The following is a 23,858-nucleotide window of genomic DNA, read 5'->3' as shown; positions in this document are numbered from 1 at the left end:
GGAGCTTGCTCTGTACCTCTGTTAGTGCTCTGTCCTGTGAGTCACAGCCAGTGAGCTGTGTCCCTGTACTCACAGCGGTGTGTTTGCGACTCAGAGACCACTGGGCTCTGCTCGGGTTCCCCCAGGACTTGGGGTGACCAGAGGGTGCACCTGTCCCCCATCAGCTAGAAGATTATGGCCCTTCATTGCCTCTTGTCCAGGGTCTTTGTGTGTGTGTGTGTGTGTATACATTTAATGTTTGAGGCAAATAAGGTGAATCTGGTGTCTTTAACTCTATCTGTTGCTCTATCTGTTACAATTTTTAAATTGCTCAGATGATTTTAATTCACTGCATTAAAATGATGGGGCTCCCTAGCCCAGTGCAGTGCCGTGTCCTGGGGTCTGGTGATGAATCTGGCTGGTAACTGAGGTGGGAAGGGCTGCCTTCCACCTGCTGTCAGCACGTGGGGCCTCATCCTCGCTCTGTTAGCCATGCACTTGGTATGAGTGAGACTACTCAGCACAAGAACTGACAACCATAATTCCACAGTATTTTTTTTGGTCTCGGATTCATATCTATACATTTCACTCAGTCTTTTTTAGAACATCATACTTACATTTTTGCGTTGTTTAAAAATCTGTTTCTTTTCATGGAAAGCATGGCTTTTTCTAATAAAGAGATTGACAGCATTGATCTTTGACATGAGATTTAAAAGCCAAATGCTATTACTATTATTATAGAATAATTTATCTGCCAGATTCATCATTAGTATGCCACCATTTAAAGCTATTTTCAACTCTTGGTACAAGGTGTGTGTTCTTTAATATAAAAATAAAATGTACTAAGTGTTAAAGTTTTAGAACATGTAAGAAAGTGTAAGAGAACATTTTAAACTACCTGTAGTCTCACATTTAGAGATAACTATTATTAATAATGTGGTGGGGACTTCCCTGGTGGCGCAGTGGTTAAGAATCCGTCTGCCGATGCAGGGGACAGGGGTTCGAGCCCTGGTCCGGGAAGATCCCACATGCCGCGGAGCAACTAAGCCCATGCACCACAACTACTAAGCCTGCATTCTAGAGCCCGCGAGCCACAGCTACTGAAGCCCACGCGCCTAGAGCCCGTGCTCCGCAACAAGAGAAGCCACTGCAGTGAGAAGCCCGCGCACCTCAACAAAGAGTAGCCCCCGCTTGCCGCAACTAGAGAAAGCCCGCATGCGGCAGTGAAGACCCAGCACCGCCAAAAATAAATAAATAAATAGAAGACATTTTAAAAAAAATAGTATTCCATTGTATGGGCACACCATATAAAAATAAGTAAATAATGTGGTGTACTTCCTTTTAGATGAATTTTTTTCAAATTGTTTTCCTGCTTTCCATTTTAGTGGAAGACTTACGACCCTGCATTTTCCCACTTGGAAATTTGGTTCCGATTCGTCTTTGTGGTGCTTACCTTCATTGTCACTGTAAGTACCGTTCACCGAGCAGATTGTGTCAGAATCCAAACACGGGCAGAGTTAGTTCATAAATTACGGTTATTAGAGTGTGGGAGGTTTACCTGCACTCTGAGACACTCCATCCAGTGGGCCGACCTGATGGTACTAAATGTCCTGTATTTCTTCTGGGGTGCTGTGCTGCGAGAACGCTGGGGCATCTTTAGTAAGTAAGCACTGCATAGCGCCGTGGTAATTAGAGGTCACTGACTTGTAAGTGAATTCTCATGCGGGTGCGGTGAGAACTGCCGTTTAACCTGTGTGGAGGGATTCTGCCTCGTACGAATGACCTTCTCTGAGTGCAGGTACGGCACGTTCTTGGGCTTCTACGTTTGGAAAAGTGGTCCAGATCTGCAGTCTTTGGGCTTTTTCAGGAGAGTGCAGATGAGGGGCTTTGGACGTGCAGGCTTTCGGCTCATTTGGGATCTGAGGTCTCTGTCCACTGGTGCACCGTGTCTTTGGGGGGTGATAACCCACAGAGTACAGGCAGTCCCCACAGAGGCCCAGCCAGTGAAGGTGGGAAGTTATAAATTGGAGGAAAAGGAAGTGTGCCTGGAGGGTGGTATCCTGCCCCCGTCAGCGGCCTGCCCTGTGCTGACGCGGAGGGAGTGACGTTTAGGACGTCCGTTCTTAGCAGTGGTGGCCGCTCCAGTTGCCCCCCAAGGAACTTGTTGCTTCGCAGACTAGCTGTATACAGAAGGACACGGGCTCACAGGGGACGTGTGAGGGAAGTGCCAGGCGGTGGTGATCTGGGTGTGGCTGGAAGGCAGGACACGGCCACAGAGTACCCTGAGAGCTGGGATGGCCGGGGCCTCCCCTGGTGAACTCACTAAAGGAAAGCGGAAAACTGCTGTTTATATTTGGTCAGAAATCCTTGCTGTTCCTGGAAGGATTTCTGTTGCCTGGGATTCTGCTGCCGTACTCTGGGGCCCAGAGAACTGGTACCCAGGGCCCCATGTTCTCAAACAAGAGAAATGGGCCTGATTCTGACAGACAGACTGGGGGAAATGGTCCATCAGCCCAGGAAGTCCAAACTGCTTGGGAAATTATTGGCTTATGTTAGACTGCAGAAAAAAACAAAACGACTCCAGGCTTAAAAATCACAAATTGTATGATGTTTTAGAGTTTAAAGAAACCTCTCCCATGGGCCACTGCCCCTTCAGGGAGGTGTTTGAAAAGAAGCACATCGTCTGACCGTGGTTGTCTATAAGCCTCATTCCTTGGCTTTTCCTCTGGGAGCCCTGGTGCCTCCCTAGAAGCTGGCGTCATCTGTGAAAGTCGCACCTCTGGGAGCCTGTGGCCTGTGCCCGGGGAGGTCCTTCCCTGCGGCTCAGTGGGAGCCAGCCTGATAGAAACAGCCTGCCCAGAAGGAGGCTGGGGGGCCAGGGGGGTTATGGCCATTATATTCCTCGTCACCTCCTGCCCCTGTGAGAACAGCCATGACCGTCTTATCGAGGCTCCTTTGCAGCAGTTCACCGTCTTCTCCCAGTTGTCACTGGTGGTTCAGCAAGGGGTTGGCTCATCAGGTCTTGGCTGGCACTGAGACCTTTGATTTAGGAAGACAGACGTAAGGTGATGCTCAGCGGGCTGGGCAAAGACGGTGACTGGGGGCCTGGTCTGGTTCACAGTGCCTGTTTGCTCACTCCCTCCGGAAATTTTCCATGCGAGACTGGGGCATCGAGCAGAAGTGGATGTCCATTCTCCTGCCTCTGCTGCTACTTTACAACGGTAAGTGCCATTTTTACTTCGGCGCTTTCCCCTTTAACGTTGAAAGCTGAAAGGCGTCCTGGGGGTGGCCTGGGGGCCCCTGAAGGAACAGGTGGTAGCGCCCTGTGGCCCGAGGGACATTGCTCCAGGACGCGGCGGTGCCTGCAGCTTTCCCCCTGCCTGGAGGTTAAAACCCAGAAGGGCCGCAGACACCGTCTTGGGACTTGGCTGAGGGTGGCAGCAGTGCTGTCTGCTTCTCGTGCCCTGCTCCAGAAAGCATCTGCTTCCAGAGCTGCAGCGCCAGGACTCCCAGGCCTGCGGGGAGGAGCGGCTGGCGCGAGCAGACGGCACTCAGTACTCATTCCTGGAGCAATCTGTTCTTTGGCTTTTCGGTGTTTTGAAAAACAAGACAGCCATTAGTTCGCTAGCTTCCCCATGGCTCTGGCTGGGGGGGAAAGCGATCATGAGCTCTGCCCTCGCACGGGGCCGGGTGCCCTGCCAGGTGCTGGCAAGTCTGCCTTCCCAGGCCTGTCTGCCTTTTGCCTTGCAGACCCGTTCTTCCCCCTCTCCTTCCTGGTGAACAGCTGGTTCCCGGGGATGCTGGACGACCTCTTCCAGTCTGTGTTCCTGTGCGCCCTGCTGCTCTTCTGGCTGTGCGTGTACCATGGAATCCGGGTGCAGGTGAGCCGTCAGCGCTTCCGGAGGGAATGGGGGACTCAGTCCTTCTGTTCCAGACTCTGGTGATAACCTTAGGGTGAACTTGTCCTTGGGAACCTGTCTTCAGCCTCATAGTCAACAGAAGAGTGTGTGCTGTGTGGAAATGATGGGAGTATCTATGATCCGTTGTGGTCTGTGAGGGGGTAATAGTTTGCTAGAATTACTAACTTCTCTATTCCTTTTTCTTTTTTTTTTTTTTTTAAGGGAGAAAGGAAGTGCTTGACTTTCTATTTGCCCAAATGCTTCACTGTTGGACTATTGTGGTTGGCCTGTGTTACCCTCGGAATATGGCAGACGTGAGTAACTTTATTATGTGTGAAACTTCAGTCTTGGAAAGCATTTAACAAGGTGGACGGACCCAAAGTTGACTGTGTTTTGTGAACTCATCCAGAAGGGAATCTGTCACCCAGTGTTTCATGATTTGGTAGTGTGACTTAAACTGAGGGTTCATTTCTGCTTGAATGGCATATAGAGATGGACACGATTCTTCTAATCTAAGGTGGAAAACGAAAAAGACCACGTCTTTTCAGATTTCTCCTTCGGAGAGGCAGAGACTTCATTTGTAGGAATGACGCTCAGGTCGGCTCCTGGCTCGCCAGTGTCCCCAGATGTTTTAAGTTTCTCCTTTGGCTTGTGTCTTTAAACCTCTCCATCCTTATACCAGCTCCCAGGGTTGATCTTTAGTATTTTTGTCCGTCTGTAAAATGGCACCACCGCAGAAGCCTAACGTAGTAACAACCTGATTCACCCAAGTAGGATTTTCTGCAGAAACTAGTCCCATCTCAGGGGTATGATGTTGGCACCTGACACAGTAATGATAGGACTCAGCACACGTCCCCGCTTCCCTCTTCCCACCCGCCTGTCGTCTCAGCAGCCCAGTGTCATTTTGAAACGTGCTTCCTGGAAGTTTATGTTTACTTCTATTGCTTTCTTTGTGTGCTCATCTATTTCCTGGTGCCCATATATGCCGTTGAAAAGGTGCCTGGAAAACAGCTCTTAAAATGGAGAGAGAACTAGTGTAGGGATTTTCCTAATGATAAATACTGTACTTCACAATACTGTTGACTGTGGACAGTAAGTTTGGCAGTGTTCTGTGCATTTTCAATAGGTAATTTGGGATTTCTCATAAATAGAGGATTACTTTTTAAAAATCTTTTACCGTTGGTCAGCAAGTAGTTTATGTTAGTAAGTTTTTTAAAAAGCCAAGTGAGAGAAAGTATAAAATAAAAAGTAAACTAATTATTAACCTATTTTTTTTATAACATCATATTTCTAGAATTAATGAATTACACGATCCAATGTACCAGTATCGAGTTGACACAGGAAATTTTCAGGTAAGGATTGTTAATGAATCCAGAGGAATTTTTTTTTTAACTGCTGTCATAAAAAGTTGCTGAATTTTGTAACTTAAATTGTGCTGTTGATACAAACTTGCCAACTGGTTATATGGCAAGGTCCATAGAAAGTTCATGTGTGGTTTAGACCCATTGTCTTCTAGGTGATCTAGTTCAACCCCTCATTTCCCAGAAAAGAAAACCAAGGTCCAGAAAAATTGAGATCCAGGCCTGGATGCTTTCTTGGACACATAGCACTGTCTTCCTAAGCAGGGCAGGGAGCCAGGCCCTCATCCCGGGGAGGGACAAGTAGGAGCCACTGCCGTTTATTGAGCACCTCCTGCGTTCCAGGCCCCACGCTCGGAGCTTTCCGTGTGTCATGGAGGCGTTTGCTCGTCTGACGAGCAGGGGCCGGGGTGTCCTCCTGGGGTGAGCTGGCCACCTGCGCTCACAGAGAGGTTGAGCCGGGATGAGGACAGTCAGAGCGGCAGCAGCGTGCTCTTGTGTTGCTCTAGGCTGTGGCCTTCAGGGCTCCGGGTCCCACTTAGAAAGCTCTGGCTTTCCTGCTTATGCTATCGGAGGGAGAAGCAACACCGAGACCCTGTTGTCATTCAAGTGCCGTCTGGTTTCGCTCCAGGGAATGAAGGTTTTCTTCATGGTGGTGGCCGCCATGTACATCTTATACCTTTTGTTCCTGATCGTGCGGGCCTGCTCCGAGCTGCGTCACATGCCTTATGTAGGTAAGCGCTGGTCTCAGACCCCCCTGGTGCAGGGCTGCCTGCGTTGGCGCGGGCTGGGGGGAATGACGGCCTGAGCCGGAGGGCAGACCCAGGGGCTGGAGCAGCACCTTCAGCCCCAGGGAGCCCAGGGCTGCAGGGGTGACTCGGGGCCATTTGGACAGTGCTTCAGGCCAACGCTGGAGGGAGGCCTGTGGGGTGGAAGCCAGCTGGGGCCCCAGGTGCCAGTGTGGCTGTTGGAGCTGCCTGGATCCTTCTGGAATCACAACTTACAAAGTGGCAGGGGTGGTTTTCCTCGTCCTTGAATTGGGACAAGTCACCTGATGTCATAGGATCCTTTCCCGCAATCTGTCACAAGCAAATAATAGTGGCCACGGCCTCGCTGGGAGACCCTCCTGGCCTCCGGGGAGGTGAGACAGCATTTCTCCTGGGCTTCAGGTCCTAACAGGTTTAAAGTCCAGAGGGAAGAAGGGTTTTGTTCAGAAGGTCTGGCTTTATTTTTAAGATCTCTGGGATCAGTGGAATTTAATTCCAATTTGCTGATTTAATGGGAGTATTTACTTCTTTTTCAGATCTCAGGTTGAAATTTTTGACAGCATTGACTTTTGTAGTGCTTGTCATTAGGTAAGAAGACTTTATTTCTTAAAAGAAGCAAAATGTGGGTTTTTATTTTACCATCATGAATGTCTTTCTCCCGTTTTATGGAGTTAATTTTAGGGTGCTTCTAGCCAGCTGTGTCCTCTGGTCTGAGGCCTCCTCCCCCGGCAGGGCCCTGAGCGTGTGGTGGCTGAGGGAGCACGTTCTGCTGTTCGCGCCAGGGGAGAGAAGAGCTTGGCGAAGCCGCGGCCCAGCGCTGCTCGGGTTCCCCCCTTGCTCTGACATGTGCCCTGGAAGGCAGCAGACGCAGTAGAGACAAGTCAGAGAGTTAGAATCCTGGGTGACGTGCTTGGCACCTGGGGTCCTTTTGCTGCCCCAAAGACAGGACTGTAGGCGGGCATCATTGAAGCACACACGCTGCTGCTCGAGGGAAGCGGGCAGGAGATGCCACGCAGCAGAGCAGATGCCGAGGACTCTCCCGGGTCCGCGGGCCGGCCTGAGGGAGCGCAGAAAGCCGGCTCTTTGAATGAATTCCAGATAATTGCTTGCTTGTTTCTGGTTTGTCGCTTTCTCCTAAAATCAAAATCCCGACGGGGAATAACATCTAGTTACCTGCATTTCTTTCTCGGTTGTTTGGATGGCAAATAAGTGGCTCTCAAGCCCTTTCCCCGGTGGGCGCCATTCCGGGCTCCGAGTGGCCGGCTTTCCACCACTGTGCTGGGGTCCCAGCCTTGTTGGATGGGGGATCCTGGAGGCATCTGGGTTCATTCACCCGCCCCTGCAGGAGCTGTGTGCCTCCCTCGGCAAAGCATGTGAACTTGGCCTGGTCTTCAAAACGAGCTTGGTTTTATTCAGCATCTAAATTCACCTGAAAACAGAGGTTCACGTGTTGTCACTCAGTCTCGCTGCTGCCCTTGGTGCAGCCTCACATGCACACCCTCACCTCCTTTTACACATCAGCAGCCCTCACATCCCCTCACACAGCCTCGCCCTCAGGCTGCCGCAGTCCACGGGCTGGGAGCTGCTGCCTCCTTGTGGTGACCTCTGTGCGCCTGTCTAGAAGTTGTTACGCTTTGGGGATCTTCCTTCGTCTGAGTTTCAAGGGGATTCATTCATGCAGCAGACACCCAGGAAGTGCCTCCACTGGTAACTGGGTAGACAGGTTCCTCTCTGTCATGGCGTTTATAGTCCAGTGGGGGAGGGCAGTGATAAAAAATTTAAAAATAGCCTAAACGCCGTAATGAAAGCAGAGGGATGGACGATGGCAGGAGGGCCATGGCTGCTGTGCTGAGGCTTGTGGGGGACGGCTCTCTGAGCAGGGGGCCTGGGGCCTGAAGTAGGACCCTGGAGCCTGGGCTCAGGGACAGCGGCGTCGCAGGGCGTGAGGACGCGAGGGAGGGTGGCCACTGGGAGGTCAGGTCGCCTCGCAGGCCGTGGTGAGGAGTCTCGGTTCCATTCTCGGTGGTGGGAACCCTTCGCAAGGTTTTAAGCCAGGAGGTGAAGGGACCTGGTTCACATTTTATTAAACTGTCTGGCTGGAGTGGAGACTGGACCCCAGGGAGGGGAAGTGGGCTCCCCTGTACCAGAACCCTCTGTCGGCACATGCGTTGGTGGGCAGGTGTCGGACAGGTATGTGAACCACTGCCCGGCGGGGGGAAGAGGACAAGACGGGCAGACTGTTCCCCGGGGGCTGGTGGTCTGTTGGAGGAGATGGTCCAGACGGCACAAACTGAGTAAGAGCAGAGGGGGAGCACATGCCAGGGGACCTGGACTCGAGGCTGCAACGAGGGCTGTGTCGGCCTCTGCTGACCTCGTCCCTGGATCTGAGACCAGGAGCCCAGTGGAGGGGCCGTGTGCACGTGTACGAGTCTCCATGCAGATAAAATCATGACTAGACAGTGAATGTGGCAAGTTATATGCAGCCAGTGCTGTTTCTTGGTATGTTTTTATGTACTGTCCACCCCCCTTCTCTTTCAGCATCGTCATCCTTTATTTAAGGTTCGGAGCACAAGTATTACAAGACAACTTTGTAGCTGAACTGTCAACTCACTACCAGAATTATATCCTTTCGTGGGAAGACGTCGGGCATCAGGCACACACCCCGGTGGGGTGGGTAGCGTTGCAGGCCTGTGAAAGTCAGGAAGAGGCATGCCCTGGGGGCCTCACCCCCGTCCGTGTGAATGAGAGGCCCAGGGGCCCCAGCGCCTGCCCCCACCCTCCACGCCCCCCTCTCCTCTCTGTGGGGCAGGGACTGCAGCGGGTCCACTCACCATCCAAGCCTCGGGTCAGGCCAGGGCTGCCCACCTCTCCCTGCAGGGCACTGGGGAGAGGCCGAGGCCTGATTCGAGGGTCCTCTCTCCCCAGATGGCATCCCTTACCAAGTCCCAGATGTGTCCAGCTGCACTTGACACCTGTGTCTCCGGGGAGGGCTTGTGAGCAGCGGGACCTCCTTCGAGTCCCTGAGGCCCCGCTGCCTTGGCAGTAGGCTCCTCGTTTGGAGGCATAATCGGGTCAAGTGTGTGCCTCCCACTCCCGCTTTCAGTGATGGCATCCATCAGGGGAACCTTGGGGTTCATCCCTCTTCTCTTACTTACATCCTTAGAATCGATGCATGATTTGTCACGGTTTTGTGACTGAATTTCACACAATGCTTTTATCGGATTCTCAGAGGGGTGTGTAATCCAGAAAAGATTAAAAAGGACTAGTTTGAGAGTCTGGATCCAGTTCTTCCTTTTATTCTTGACTCACCTTCCTGCCCTTTGCCTGCGACTTGCTCTCATCAGGTCCTGCCACCTCCAGAGGCTTCCATGGAGAGGAGAGGGCGCGGCTCACCTGTGGTTACCGGGTGCCCCTGAAAAGGCATTGTGCCCTCCGGCCGTGGGCCTGCCCTGTGGTGCCCGATGTCTGGGTGTGGCCCCCGGGGTCCTGGCTGGTGCTTAGCAGTCACTCACGGTTGGGGGAGGGGCCGGCTGACGTGTCCAGATAGACGGTGTCCCAGCTCTGCTGCTTCCCTTGACCAGTGTCACCAGCTGAGTTCTTATCTTTCTACGGCCTGCTGAACTTTTACCTCTACACTTTGGCCTTTGTGTATTCGCCCTCGAAGAACGCCCTGTACGGTAAGCCGCCGGCCAGGGTCGCTGACCAGGGAGCTTGGGCAGCAGCTCCGGCCCCACCTCCCCGGCTCCCTCTTTAGCGGAGAGACCAGGCGGGCTCGGATGGTGAGCCCTGAGCCGCAGGGGGAGCCCAGCAGGTGCTGTGTCCTTAAAGCCCAAGATGCAGGAACGGAGTGTGTCCGTGGGTCCTGACACGAGCGTGTCCGTCAGCCCTGCGAAATAAAGTCTGTTGGAAATGAGTGCCGTGACCTTCAAAAGAAAGCCAGACACACACCCCGCCCCACCTCCCAAAAGAACCAAACCAAAACAGCCCTCTTGCCCTGGGGTGAGGAGAGTGAGAACTCCCTGGGGCCGGGGCGGCAGGGCCACCTGGCTGCCCATGGAGGGGCTCTCAGCACGTGCACAGAGGGTCCAGGCGGAGGTGACGGCTGACGGGCTGTGGACCGGCAGCTGTACGCAGGCCCGGCAGGCAGACCAGGTCTCCCGGCCCTGCTCCCAGTGAGGACCTGCGGGACCCTGGGGTGCGGGGAGCCCGCCCGCTGGCTGCTCCGGGCGGCCCTTCCCCCCGGGCTCCCGCTCAGTCTTCCCGCGGCGCCCCCCGGGGAACAGAAGGACCTGTCCGGCTCACGCAGGTGCAGGCGGCGAACGGGGAAGCGGGGACTGGAATCCAGCCCTTTCTGACTCCCACCCTTCTTCTAGAACAGCATCCTGCCTCTCTGGGCTAGTGACGTTAGAATGCTTGTTGGTTTTCAGAGTCCCAGCTGAAGGACAATCCCGCCTTCTCCATGCTCAACGACTCGGACGACGATGTGATATACGGGTAAGTCCCCACCTCGGCCGAAGCCTGCCCCGGGGCGAGCGCTCAGCCTGCTTTCGCGTGTTTACCGGAGAGGCTGGTGACCATTCTCAGACGATTTCAGAGGTATCATCGGTCTCTTTCACCTGGGAGAGTCATGGGATCCCCTGGTTTTCTGCTGTCACGTTACTCAGGCTGAGGTGGGTAGTGGCCCTTCCTGCTGGGCACCTGAGTGAGTGGTGACCACAGGAAGAGCAGTTCTTTCTGGAAGAACAGACACCCTGGTGATGGGTGGGGCCGGAGGGGTGGGAGGAATCAGCTGGTGACAGAAGTGGAGAGAGTGAGGCTAGGAAACGGGCTCCTGTTAGGACGGCGGGTCAGTGTGAAGAGGAGAATAAACCCAGTGCTGTCGAAAGCCGAATGGTATCAGAGGCCTCTCTTGTAACAGGAGCGACTATGAAGAGATGCCCCTGCAGAACGGCCAGGCCATCCGGGCCCAGTACAAGGAGGGGTCTGAGAGTGACTGAGCCCCCGTGCCTGCTTCCTGGCCTGCCCTGTACCTGCCTGAACGCAGACCTCTCTTACAAGCAGAGATTTCCTGATCCTCATTTGTTTACATATTTTTGAAAGGGAAACCAAAACTGAGGACAAATTTAAACATTGGGCCAAATTTACTGTTAGACTGACTGCATTGATTTGGGAAGAGAGCTCTGACGAAAAGTTTCAGCCGCCAGATCATGTTTCAAAGATTTCATATGAGGGGTGGCTGTTTCCAGTGAGAAAGAAGTCACTGCTGTTTTTAGTAGAGAGAATTATGTACTTAAAAAGAAAATTTACTCAAGTTCCTGGAAAGCCCTTAGGAATAAGGTCCACAGCATGGGGGTGTTCCTCTGCTCCCTTCCTTTCTTCCCTGCCCCGTGGTACCAACTTTTGACCCTTTAAACCCAAAGGGAAGCCTATTTCTGTGGCTGCCCCACGAGGGCAGTCCTTCCCCACCGAGTGGCCTGTGCTCTGGAAGATCACACATCTCAAGCGATGGGTAACTTGTGTCAGTTGCTGTGTGAAATGTGTACATGTGTAATGGCTCTTTGGGGAAAGGGAGGAGGGTGGGCAGGTCCTAGCCCTTCACTGCCACCAAAGCAGAGCTGGTGTCTTGGAGTTCTGAGGAGCGTTTGATAAGGCTCGTAAGGAAAGGGTAAGATGATTGACAGGTTGTCAGCTCCCATGGGAAGGGTCTTGTTGCCAGACTTTTCTAAGGGCCTGTGTGCACACGTGAGTAATGCGTGTGAGCGTTACATCGTGAATATGCATGATGTCCCTGTGCATAGAGACATCATGCATATTCGTGGGGAGGAGGGGATCCATTACAATTCCAGTAAGCAGGAGTTTCTGCCACTCTGTCAAAGATGATGCCTTGTAGAGCTCTATTTGTTTTGTTTTTTTAATAAAAGTTAAACAAGTGATTGGTATACTCTACTACAGATTCGTTATTGCCAAAAAATTCTTCAGCTTCACATCTGGAAACTAGACGAAAGAAGGTAAAACATTTTAGGTGGCTTACGGAGGAACATCTCTGGGGAGAAGGTAACTTTTTGGGAATCATTCCGGCCCTGTGTGTCTCGCATGGTCGTCAGGTAAACAGGTGAATTGCTCTGTGTAAGAGCCGTCTGGAGCTGCTCTATCTGTGGCATCGTAGAAGGCCCTGGAGATTTCCAGTTCCTTTTTGTCAAAGACTAATTATAGGAGGTAGAGATATCTCCTCTGCTTTTCATTTGGCATGCATAGTAATCTCTCTCTTGAATGGGTTACCTGTGATCATTGCAGACATCCTGATTGATGCCATCTTGGCCGACACAGAGGTATGGGACGTGATTGTTCTGTTCTGCAAACAGCCCCCGCACTTTCTTCATGTATACATTAACTCTCCAATTACCATTCAGAGCTAAAAGTTATATTCCACTTTAGGTAGTGCTGGGACCTTAGAGAGGTTCATGAGACACTACTCATTATGACTTCATATCTTTCTTTTTAATGTAAACTTTAATGATAATGCACCTTTAATATGGAGTCCATTTATATTTGTTTTTAAAACCTTGTAAATAAGAAAGTCTGAATTAAAACAATTGCATTATTGCAAGCGTAATTCAACTTCACATGGTTTTTACATTTGCTGCAAGGATGTGATTAATTTTTTTTGATTCTGTGTATTCAGAGGTATTGAAGAAATTTTCTGTTACCAAATTTTACAACTTCTATTAAGACTAAGTAATTTTATGTAAATTGATGAAAACTTACTTGTGCTGATTAATGTATCCTAGTATGATATAGTTTACAAGTTTTAATCATTATAAAATAATTGTCCATAATTTGGAATGCTGTTATTTATCAGTAAATGTATAGCATTTGAGGCATTTAGCTGGACACATTAGGTACATCTGAAAACTTATCCTCATCCTATAGTGTAATTGTTAACTGATGACTGATATCTTCATCCTTTGATTCTTATTGGCATCAAGTCAGTGAAATGAAAAATATGGGAGTATTTATTTACTTTTTGTAACTAAGTTGGAAACGAGGAAAAGTTACAAAAGAAAGTACTTAAGTGGGAAAGGTTCTTTATTAAGTCATGCATTTTCAGTTTCTCTTCTCTGGTATCATATGTCAACATATTACATCTTACATGTAAAAATCTGCTTAAAATATATAGCATTTAGTGTGTATTATATGTGCCATAGGTGTTAGGTTAAAACACTAAAGTCTGCCAGAAACTTTAGACAGTAGCAAGAAAATTACTATGATTATTTTTTGGTCTTGGAGGGTATCAGAGTTTTGCAAACTTAAATTATAAAGGGCTGACTTTAGTTCTTCCATGGTAACGGCTTGAATAACATCATCTTTGGGATAATTTTTATACTGGTCCAGTCTAGGGAACCTGGAAGATGACCGTAGGCATTTCACAGTTTCCCTAGGGAGAGTTTCATTATCCATGTGGATAAAGGTCTGCTTGATTTATTATTAAATCATTAAAGCAGTGCAGTGATGCAGTTTTCTCTCTCTTAAGCCCCATTTGAAAGGCTAAAGAAGAGGATATATAAAATATATTCAAGGTTTGTAAGATTGTTCCTGTAAATAATTACAGATTGCAATAAAAGTTTAGATACATTATGTAAACCCAACCCATTAAATGGTCAGGTTACAATACAGACATCACCAGCCTCAAGAATTCCATGAGCTATTTACTGAAGGTACAGTTACGTTCAGTAGATTATAATGTGGTCAGTAACTTATTTCCTGGAATCCTTTTCACAGGGAAAAACACAGAGGCTCATAGAAGGGATGATTAAAAGGGACATCTAGTGAAGACTAGACTTAGAACACTTAAGTACATTTATGTATTTTGAGGGTTTTAAAAACCAGTTGCCTTAGAGGTTAGACTTTTGAAAAACAAAGGTACAGATCTTTTCCGCAGGCCAAAGGGAAGTTGCTTTAGTCTGTGACATCTTGTTACCCTGTTCATCTTGATTTGACATGTTTTAGGTATACTGGGAACTGTAATACCAGACTGTGAAACACAGGATTTTCTGCTACTGAAAACTGCCTTTTTACAAAGAGACTGTAAATATCTGTAAAATAAAACAACTCTAAACCTTAAGCTCAAGAGGAAAGATAAAGCTATGTATTAGACCTTGGAACTGTCAGTGAGTACAGTAGTACGTGATCACAGAATGATTTTAGTCAATCAAAGTGAATAAATGTTTATTTATGGCAAATTTACACTTCGGGAATGGCTTCATTAAGAGACTACCTTTCTATACTCTGGTTTCTCTTCAGATCGTATAAATCCTTCACCTTTTACTAAGAGACTACCTTTCTGGTAGATGTTAATAAACTTTTAATATTTGATCCTTATTTATGTACATTGATTTGTTTGCTCTTTGCATGTGGAGTTAACTGATCATTCAGGCATTGGTGCTTTAGGGACGAGAGCAGGGTTTTTTCATTTCAGCAGGTGGACGCGGAGGTGTGTCTGTCTTTATTGCCATGTTAACGTGGCCCAGGCACGAGCCCCGAAGGTGAGCTTCACCGGTTTTGGGGCCCACCTCCCCACTTACTTGGATATGACTTTAAATCAGTCAGAAAACCTCCAGACACCTTTTCTGATTCATAAATAACGGTCTAACTGTTGTGGACACAAAATGAATAATTGTGAAAGCATTGTGTAAGCCGTAAGGTACTAAAACAAACATTTCTGTTGTGATTGCTACTGAGAAAGAAAACACAGGAGTAGAGGCTGTAGTGTTGCAGATCTGGGCCGACAGTGTGAGTCAGAGCTCTCCAGCTATCAGAAAAGACCAGCTTGCCCACTTGCCACCCCTTAAGCTCCAGGAGAGAAGCCCTTGAGGGAAGGATTTGATGCCCAAGGGTAGAATTCCAACCAGAACACAGCAAAGCGGTCAGGATCTTGGTCCCACGAGTGGCTCAGCAAATCGCTGTACTGGCGAGGACCAGAGCTGAACTGCAACTTCTTCTGTTTTTTTACAGTTTTATAGATTCTAAAGCCACTAACTAAATATGGAGAATTCATTTGTGATACTATTTAGACTATGACGAAAACACACACTTTAAACTGGAATAATTTATTATTCTAACAAAAGTACAAAGTATGGAAAATTAGTGTATTTGAATCATTTCAGAGAGTAGAGAAAGTTTCACACTAGCAGATTTCGGCTTTTAGCACCTTTGAAAAGAAACATTCAAAGTTAAGACAAGTGGCAGGACAGGCTCCTGACTACCTTCGGTGATGACTCCTCTGACTTAGGGTGTGCAGGTCACAGAACAGTGTGGTTATTTGGTTTTTTTCTCTACATTTTGAGAGCGCCACAAAAACACACTTAAAGAGAGTGAGACAGGTGATCACTGACTAGATGGCTGGTGGTTAGAAGATGGAAGAGAAATGTTGGGACAAAAGGAGAAAGATCACAGGCTGGACAGGGCAGTCAAATGGACAGTCCAAAGGCGCTGACAATGCAGTACATGGTCTTGTTCTCCCATCGCACTGTGCAGCTCCCTGCGGGAGGAAGGAGGCGGGTTAGGACAGAAAACTGGGAAGAAAGGGGGCCTTCCGATCGTGTACTTAACTCTTTGTGGCCAAAAAAGAAGGCTGGCCAGTCTCTCGTCTATCAAATGTTTTAAAAGGTGACTCTAATAGACATGCATTCAAAGACAGGAAACATCCAAGTACATATTTCATAAAACAACGCTTTGGATAATCTAGATCTCAGCAGGGTCCAGGCACTGCAGAGCCTTCAGGGAAATGCCCGTGACAAGCCTTCAGGAACGGAATGAAAACCGTACGTACCATCAGTAGAGCTGTCCCAGAAGCAGGAACTTGCCGTGTGCAGTCCCGCTCCGTTCTTCTGCATGATTACACAGGTCACTTCGATAAAAACAGACTTTTATTAGAGAAATATACTTGGCAACACAAATTCCCTTTTGTCCGCTTTCATTATATATATACAGATCACGTGGCTGATGTTCATGATAAAAATTCTAGGGGTAGAGTGCCAGGTCCTAGGACATCAACAGATCACCACAGGCTTGTTCTAAAAGCATCAGATCTGAAATGCTGGTACGTCCCTGCGTTCCCGCAGCCCCACAGGCCAGGTGGGTGGTTACGTGCACAAGCCGAGTGACCTGCTCCTACCAGGAACCTCCTCTGAGCTCAGGCCACGCTGCTCTCCTGACACAGACTCGCCTCTGATCAGTATTTAAAGAACCACCACCAATATAAACAAGAGGCAAAAATTCATTACCAATGTATTTAAACGGTTTCCCCAGCTTGGTGAGTTGGCTTAAGGTTTGCTCCACTACGTTTGTGGTCCACTGATTCACTTTGCTGTGCTGATAGGCGTTGCCACCGATGGCACTTTCTATGGCCTGGAAGACAGAGCACAGCTGGTCACTGTTAGCAGAACACGCCAAACACCTTCCAGCCACTCCTGAGGTTAGCGCAGTTAGTACTGCACCCTAAGAACTGCTGAAATACAATTTGCATAAAGTGTAAATAAGCGTATTTGTAAACACGAGGACTCCTTTGCAAATGTACCTTCAGTTCTAACAGTGTTGTATTTCATTTGAATGCTTTATATTCAGTTTTAAAAATATGTAATTATATGGGACTTCCCTGGTGGTCCAGTGGCTAACACTGTGCGTTTCCAATGCAGGGGGCCTGGGTTCGATCCCTGCTCGGGGAACTAGATCCCGCATGCCACCAACTAAACAGTCCGCATGCCACAACGAAGATCCTGCATGCTGGAACTAAGACCCAGTGCACAGCTTCCCTGGTGGCGCAGTGGTTGAGAGTCCGCCTGCCGTTGCAGGGGACGCGGCTTCGTGCCCCGGTCTGGGAAGATCCCACATGCCGCGGAGCGGCTGGGCCCGTGAGCCATGGCCGCTGAGCCTGCACGTCTGGAGCCTGTGCCCCGCAAAGGGAGAGGCCACAACAGTGAGAGGCCTGCATACCGCAAAAAAAAAAAAAAAAAAAAAAAAAAAAGACCCAGTGCAGCCAAACAAACAAACAAAAAAAAAAGTAATTATATAGCATCTGATCTGTCAAGTTTTTTAAACATTTTGACTGAATTTAATGTTTGCTGTTGTGGTTACTGTCTGGAGATAAGGAACACGTTTTCTCCCTACTGAGGCTAGAAAATATCTTCCTTTGCCTATTTCTTTCTTAAAAGTACACCAGAGGGGCTTCCCTGGTGGCGCAGTGGTTGAGAGTCCGCCTGCCGATGCAGGGGACACGGGTTCCTGCCCCGGTCCGGGAAGATCCCACATGCCGCGGAGCGGCTCATCCCGTGAGCCATGACCGCCGAGCCTGCGCGTCCGGAGCCTGTGCTCCGCAACGGGAAAAGCCACATGGGTGAGAGGCCCGCGTACCGCAAAAAAAAAAAAAAAAAAAAAAACCCAAAAAAACAAAACAAACAAAAAAAGTACACCAGAGATAGAGGAATCTTTTGTTGGTTGTACAACTGACAATGTACAAACCTATCCAAATAATCATGTATTGATATTTACAAATACTTCCTTTACCCAGCATCTTCTGGGAATGTTACCACAAAAGTACATTTTTCAGAAAACTAAAGAACTCCTCTATCTATTCCAAAACTTAGTTTGTGATGAATTTTTTCTTTATTATGAAATTCCTTGTCTCCTTTTCTGTGCTGTATTCTGGGTGGGTTCACCCTGTGTGCTTCAGAGGGTATTCAGGAATACACACGGTCCCTGGCCCCAACTCTTGGTCCAGCTGGTAATAAGGATAGTCCCATTTTACGGTTCTCTGGGCCTTTTATGCTGGTGCCTGTGTGCCTGCTTCTAAGCAGCTTTCTTTTCTACTCCTTTTCTAACTTGTGCTGGAAACCAGAAAACTGAGTTTTTATGACACTTATGACCTAAAATAATAACATTCAGTGAGGGCTAAGTTCTGTCCTCAGACGTGGAGAGAAAAAGTCCCTGAGTTGTATACAATGGTGACAGACTGGGGTTTACGGCCTGGGGCCTAGCCCAGAGACCTTGGTTTTGAGGAACAAAAGCGTAGGTCACGCCACATTCACCACAATCTAGCGCTGGAAATTCCTAGTCATCCTGGGACCTGAGCGGGCTGCTGCCCCCACAAACTGGCACAGCTCTTCCGCACCCTCTGCCGTGTCCTGCTCCCTCCCCAGCTCAGAGCTGAACCTGGGACCAGGGTGGTGATAGCTCTGGGTGTCCCCAAAGAAGTAGGGGCTGCACTCGAGCTAAACCTCTCACTCTGGCAAGTCTCTCCACACATGCTTCGGAATTCACTGTTTTTCAGGGAGGGAGGAAAACCCTCCGCTAATTTTGTACCCATCCAAATTTACTACTACCCAATCCTTAAAATAGCTGAGTACAGAATTAACCTTTTGCCTAGAGGCAAAAAAAAGCTGAAAGTAACACCACACTGTAACTTTATGCTTCCAGTCCTTTATGCTTCCAGGGAGACTGGGAAGGTCTACTTGCAATGGTACTTGCTGCCTGGGAACCAAGTCAAAGACAGTGAAGAAAACAAGCAAGGCCCAAGGAGGCTTCACGATGAGCCAGCTCCATGTCTGAGTTCTAGTGAAATTCACCCATCTTCCTGCTCCCTACCATGCTCCTAATAAACACTTTTTTTTTTCCCCAAAAAAACTACAAGGACTTCCCTGGTGGCACAGTGGTTAAGAATTTGCCTGCCAATGCAGGGGACACGGGTTCGAGCCCCAGTCTGGGAAGATCCCACATGCCGTGGAGCAACAAAGCCCGTGCGCCACAACTACTGAGCCTGCGGCTCTAGAGCTGGCGAGCCACAACTACTGAAGCCTGCACGCCTAGAACCTGTGCTCCGCAACAAGAGAAGCCACCACAATGAGAAGCCCGTGCACTGCAACAAAGAGTAGCCCCCGCTCGCCGCAACTAGAGAAAGCCCGCACGCAGTAATGAAGACCCAACGCAGCCAAACATAAAAAAATTTTTTAAATGAGTAAATTTTTTAAAAAGAAAGAAAAACAATGACAAGCAAACTGTTATAGATCCTGAAAGCAAGTAGAAAATCATGCCTGATGTGGAATAATACATACAGCAGAACAAAATCATTTTGCTTTTTAATGGTGTTCACAAAAATAGGGTGTGGTTCTTTATCACTCTGCCATTAGTCAATAACTTGCATTAATAATAATTTGCATTGGAGTCAATTCCAAATCACATATATAACCTCAAATGGTATTGGCAAACTTAGATCATCTAATAACTGTCTTTTAGCCACTGGCTTCATTATGTGCTCAGTGTACCCAGGGAGGGAAACTGACTAGGAAAACGTTTCTGGCCTCCTTCCTGCCCCAGGCTACCCCATGCTCAGCACTAGTCCAGCCACACCCACCTCCCTCCAATCCCTCAAACACCACGCACACTCCTTACCACAGGGCCTTTGCACTTGTCCACTGCCTGGAGTATCTGTCCCCCTCTTTTCACTGAGTTAACACTCCTCCCATTTTCTCAGATTCCAGCTCTGAACTCACTAGGTGGGTTAATCCCTCAAAGCACCACATACCATGGCAGTTACCACACAGGGAATGCACATTTACATTTTCCAATGTGATTATTACCATGAGTCTTTGATGCTAAAAGGTTATAGAATCAAGCCTTAGTAACATTCAGTAATAATGCTAGTATATAAAATGTCCTGTCTCATTTAAAATATATAATTTACATAATATGGGAGAATTCCTTTTTGTTTCGTTTGGTTTTGGTTTTGTTTTTTGCGGTACGCGAGCTTCTCACTGTTGCGGCCTCTCCCGTTGCGTAGCACAGGCTCCGGACGCGCAGGCTCAGCGGCCATGGCTCACGGGCCCAGCCGCTCCGCGGCATGTGGGATCTTCCCAGACCGGGGCACGAACCCGCGTCCCCTGCATCGGCAGGCGGACTCTCAACCACTGCGCCACCAGGGAAGCCCCAAGGGAGAGTTCTTATCCAGATATTCATTGAAGTAAAAACTGTTATTTGAAATGCCAAAACACACAGGCTCAGTTGAAACAATTCCAAGACAGTATTTAAAACACATTATTTTCACTCATGTAAGCCATTAATCAAACATTGAAAAAGGGAGCATTTCTCCTCTTACCTCTTTTACAATGTTGCTCACTTCATCAACAACAAAAGCAGTCTGTAAGGAAGAAAATTAGTTAAGTTTGATTGATTTAAACGATCCTTTTCCACTGCACTGATTAATGCAAATTTAGGTAATGAACATGATTTAGAAATGAAGACCTTAGAAATAATCTAACCAGGCTGTTCATTTTACTGAGGAAAACATTAAGTAGCTCTCTGAGGATCACAGAGCTAATGAGAGGCAGTCAGGAGACGTAGGATACATGTATACAATTTAAAGGTTTTTTGGTTTGTTTCTGTTTTAGTCATGCCATGACCCAAAAGACTGACTTCACCTTAAACTAAAATTCAATCTCTCCATCCATTTCAGCTGGCCGCTAGGATGATTACTATAGAAGTTTAATGAGTTACTTGACTTTTACATAAATTAACTGACTCTTTCCCTGATGTAAACTTGTTAGGAGGCTTGAAACTTAAGACGTTTTGGTTTTGGGGGTTTGTTTTTAGCCACTATTTGTGGTAAGATACACCATGATTTTACTATTTTCTGTTGGTATTTTCTTTCTCAGTGCTGTCCTACTTCAGGACTGTACAGCTAGCTGCTGGCACAACCATTCCCCGCCAGTGTGTCGAGGTGAGCTGGGAGGTGGGCTCTCAGCAGGAATCTAGTGCCAGGAGTTTATATAAATGGCTTTCTTTTTTCTTTCTTTTTACATATGGTACATCTGAATGGGTACAAGGTTCCCTCTGAATCCTGGGAACCTTATTTCCGGAGCTTTGCAGATGCTTTCCAGAGGGCAGCCCCAGGCCCTCAGTCCATGTGCATCCCGGTGGAATAAAGGCAGAGAGTTCAGCAGGGCGTTTTCCTCCCTGCCAGGCTGCTGACCACTGTGGCCCTGTGCTAGCAATGCCCCTTTCTTCCCAGGAGGATCAAGAGCTGACTGCCTGAAGCCCACCCGCTGTACTCAGAAGTCATACTGGGAGACAAAGCCAACTCACCCAGTTAATGAAAATCTGCAGTATCCTAGAGTAAATTATTTCTCGAAGTTTAAAGGATCTTTCCAAGAGACTTCAGTGATCCTAAACCATACAGGAAAGTCCCTGTATAACTTTCCATGTGGTTAAAATATGAAAAAGGGTGAGGGGCATTTCAATGGACTTTTCGTGGAAAGTACAGCAGTTGTACAGAATCCACTGGGCAGTTTCAGTTTCTACAGGAAAGTCGAACAATGAACAGAGAGTAGAGTTATTAATACAAAGATCCAGGTATCTACATGAAGTTAGAGGATATGCAGAGGCTGTAAGGAGGAGTGGGGTGGATTAGTAAACGCCCAAAGCGGGCCTACTAGAAAGAAGAGAGTCATGCAGCCTCCCAGGGCTTTATCTTGTGTAAAACACAGATCACTCTGTTGGGCCCTTTCATTTCTCAGATATGCAGTTGAGATCTGAAATAATGAAGTCACTTAGCCACCTCATTGGTGAGCGCCAGAATTAGAGTGCAGAGTATTAAAATGCCAGTATTAAGGACTTCCTCTATATTGCCATTTCCTTTCTTAAAAGTTACTCAATATTCCTATAATACAAGCCATTTTGCAACAGTAGATCAGTGCACAGTTTACAGGGGTCTTTCCTTGACTCCCTGCTCCTGAACTATGACTTCTCCTAATTATTCACTTGATCGCTGCCAGCATTCAGACACTGATAATGACACTACCATAGACAGTTTGTGCTAGTTCGGAAATTAGATAAAAACTGAAACTCTTAAGGTCAGTCCTTAAGCCATATATATGTACTCCCCTCAAAACATTCCTGCTTAGACTAAATTTCAAAAATGGTAAAAGAACCTGTTATTTTTGACAGGCTGCGTAATAAATGGGACTCCATTTATTTGTATTTCAACAAGAATTATTTAGTGAGAAGAAAAATGGGCAGCTATTCTATAAGAGGAGCACCCATCAGCTTTATTCCCTGAATGCTCGTAAGCTCGAAGGAAGAAGGAAAGCCATGAAACGGCGCACGTCATTACAGCGAATGTCGTCTGCTTGGTAAATAACTGTATGCGCTCCCCTGCTTCTTCGTTGGGGCAGTAAGAGATGACTCTTCTCCCCCCACAGATAGGAGCTATCTTACTGTCGTCTCAAACTCAAATGAAATGGGAGTGACGGTGGCCTCGGTGGGCGCTGCGCGCAGCACCGAAGAACAGGTGTGGAAACGAAGACAGGCAGCTTCTCCTACTGGGCACGTCTGCTTTTTGCCCACAGCCAGAGGATCCAATCCTTGACTTAAGGGACTTGAGAGATGTGACTGTACATGCGGGTCACTCTGGAGTCTCGCGTGCATCAGCGACACACAAGGGGCGGCCTTCAGTCTTCCCCACCCGCCGGCGGGGGTCTGAATCACGGAATAAACAGAGCGAGTGGCGGCGCTCTCTCGGGGTCGGGGGCGTGGCGGGCCGGGGGCGCCGGGGAGGCGAGCGGCGCGGCTGGGGGTCTCCCGGGAGTGCAGCCGGCAGAAGGCGTCCCAGGGCTGCGGAGCCTCCTCCACGCCCCGCCCCCCGAGCCCCGCCCCGGGCAGGGCGACGACGCCCTGAGCCGGCCCGGCGGCGGGTCACCGCGAAGCGCTCGGCAGGGCGTCGGTGCCGTCAGCCTGCACTGGGGACGGGCGCTGCCCACGTCTAGACGCGGCCCAGGTGCCCGCACAAGCCCCTGGCTGCCGCCGCCCACCCGCACCCGGAACTCCCGGCCTCCACCCGTCCCGTCGCCAACCCCGCGGTTACCTCCTCGGCAGCCTGGTAGTCTTCCATCTTCCCTTCGGCGCCTCGCCTCCGCCTCCCTGAGTAGAGCGCACTGCGCAGGCGCACTCAGGCCCCGCCCCTCGCTCCTGGCCCCGCCCTCCTCTAGGGCCCCCGCCCACTCCCGCCCTGACCCAGTTGCCAGTACAGCTCCGACCAGCCCGGCGGCCGTTGGGGGTTCGCCTCTTCTCCCGTGCTGCCGGAGCCGACGGTTTCCGCAGGAACCCGCCAGGGAATCCCGGCAGCTCCCTACACCTCAGCAACGAGAACAAAACAAATGGACAAAGCCAGTTCGGGAGGGGAAGAGTCGTCCTGGTCCCTCTCTCCGGTTCGTACTGTGTGGGTTAATTTGAACGTTCAAGCGAGTTTGGACACCTAGTAACAAACTGTAAAGTGATTTATGAACATGATGGGCTGTCTGAGATATTGTTTGCAGTCCCCTTAAGGATCCAGGGTTAGGAAACTTTAGCTGTGAACGAAACCTTCCTTTGGGGAGGTAAGTTTTCCATATAAATGAGATTTTTTTTTTTTTCCTACAGTCACCATTTAAAAAAAAAAAATTGGGGGGTGGAAAACATTGTAAAATGCTGCACACTTTCTGGCTGCCTTAACCAGAATGACCTAGACATACACTTAACTTGTCTACAAAGGTCTTTATAAAAATTAGTAATGGGGGCTTCCCTGGTGGCGCTAGTGGTTGAGAGTCCGCCTGTCGATGCAGGAGACACGGGTTCGTGCCCCGGTCCGGGAGGATCCCACATGCCGCGGAGCGGCTGGGCCCGTGAGCCATGGCCGCTGAGCCTGCGCGTCTGGAGCCTGTGACCCGCAAAGGGAGAGGCCGCAACAGTGAGAGGCCCGCGTACCGCAAAAAAAAAAAAAAAAATTAGTAATGGCGCTGGGCACTGGTATGGCGCTCTCCAGGAAGGGCTGG

General features: G+C 48.9%; 2 protein-coding genes across 5 annotated transcripts in view; one reads left to right on the top strand and one right to left on the bottom strand.

Annotated features, from left to right (window-relative positions):
- Positions 1 to 11,000, top strand: part of TMEM181 (transmembrane protein 181) — a 65,973-nt gene extending 54,973 nt beyond the window's left edge. For both annotated transcript variants that reach the window (XM_065888995.1, XM_065888996.1), the window contains 11 exons: positions 1,365 to 1,445; positions 3,101 to 3,200; positions 3,730 to 3,860; positions 4,101 to 4,192; positions 5,173 to 5,230; positions 5,868 to 5,970; positions 6,540 to 6,591; positions 8,542 to 8,624; positions 9,591 to 9,680; positions 10,431 to 10,497; positions 10,922 to 11,000. In XM_065888995.1, coding sequence (XP_065745067.1) covers positions 1,365 to 1,445; positions 3,101 to 3,200; positions 3,730 to 3,860; positions 4,101 to 4,192; positions 5,173 to 5,230; positions 5,868 to 5,970; positions 6,540 to 6,591; positions 8,542 to 8,624; positions 9,591 to 9,680; positions 10,431 to 10,497; positions 10,922 to 11,000 — 936 coding nt within the window. The remainder of the gene's footprint in view (positions 1 to 1,364; positions 1,446 to 3,100; positions 3,201 to 3,729; positions 3,861 to 4,100; positions 4,193 to 5,172; positions 5,231 to 5,867; positions 5,971 to 6,539; positions 6,592 to 8,541; positions 8,625 to 9,590; positions 9,681 to 10,430; positions 10,498 to 10,921) is intronic.
- A 4,094-nt stretch (positions 11,001 to 15,094) lies between these two features.
- Positions 15,095 to 22,982, bottom strand: DYNLT1 (dynein light chain Tctex-type 1). 3 transcript variants are annotated; one of them, XM_065889005.1, is made up of 5 exons: positions 22,913 to 22,982; positions 20,150 to 20,191; positions 16,287 to 16,410; positions 15,833 to 15,910; positions 15,095 to 15,541 (listed from the first exon to the last, which is right to left on the bottom strand). In XM_065889005.1, exons 1-5 carry the CDS (start codon positions 22,937 to 22,939, stop codon positions 15,471 to 15,473), a joined length of 342 nt encoding a protein of 113 aa, XP_065745077.1. In that variant the 5' UTR covers positions 22,940 to 22,982; the 3' UTR covers positions 15,095 to 15,470. The 3 variants fall into 3 exon arrangements, with proteins under 3 accessions (XP_065745077.1, XP_065745078.1, XP_065745079.1); XM_065889006.1 differs by lacking the exon at positions 20,150 to 20,191 and having other exon boundaries at positions 15,471 to 15,541; positions 22,913 to 22,939; XM_065889007.1 differs by lacking the exon at positions 15,095 to 15,541 and having other exon boundaries at positions 15,835 to 15,890; positions 22,913 to 22,939.
- Positions 22,983 to 23,858: the final 876 nt, after the last annotated feature.

The sequence above is a fragment of the Phocoena phocoena genome, chromosome 12, assembly GCF_963924675.1.
Source record: "Phocoena phocoena chromosome 12, mPhoPho1.1, whole genome shotgun sequence".
Lineage (NCBI taxonomy): Eukaryota > Metazoa > Chordata > Mammalia > Artiodactyla > Phocoenidae > Phocoena > Phocoena phocoena.
This window is presented reverse-complemented; position numbering and strand designations above follow the sequence as displayed.

Excerpts from the sequence above, each read along its gene's own strand:
- DYNLT1 (XM_065889005.1), bottom strand. The coding sequence starts at position 22,939 with ATGGAAGACTACCAGGCTGCCGAGGAG. Across the intron at positions 15,911-16,286 it reads GAAACCGTTTAAATACATTG|TGACCTGTGTAATCATGCAG; the intron begins GTAATGAATTTT and ends TTTTTATCGAAG. Across the intron at positions 15,542-15,832 it reads CTGGGACAGCTCTACTGATG|GGAGCTGCACAGTGCGATGG; the intron begins GTACGTACGGTT and ends TTCCTCCCGCAG.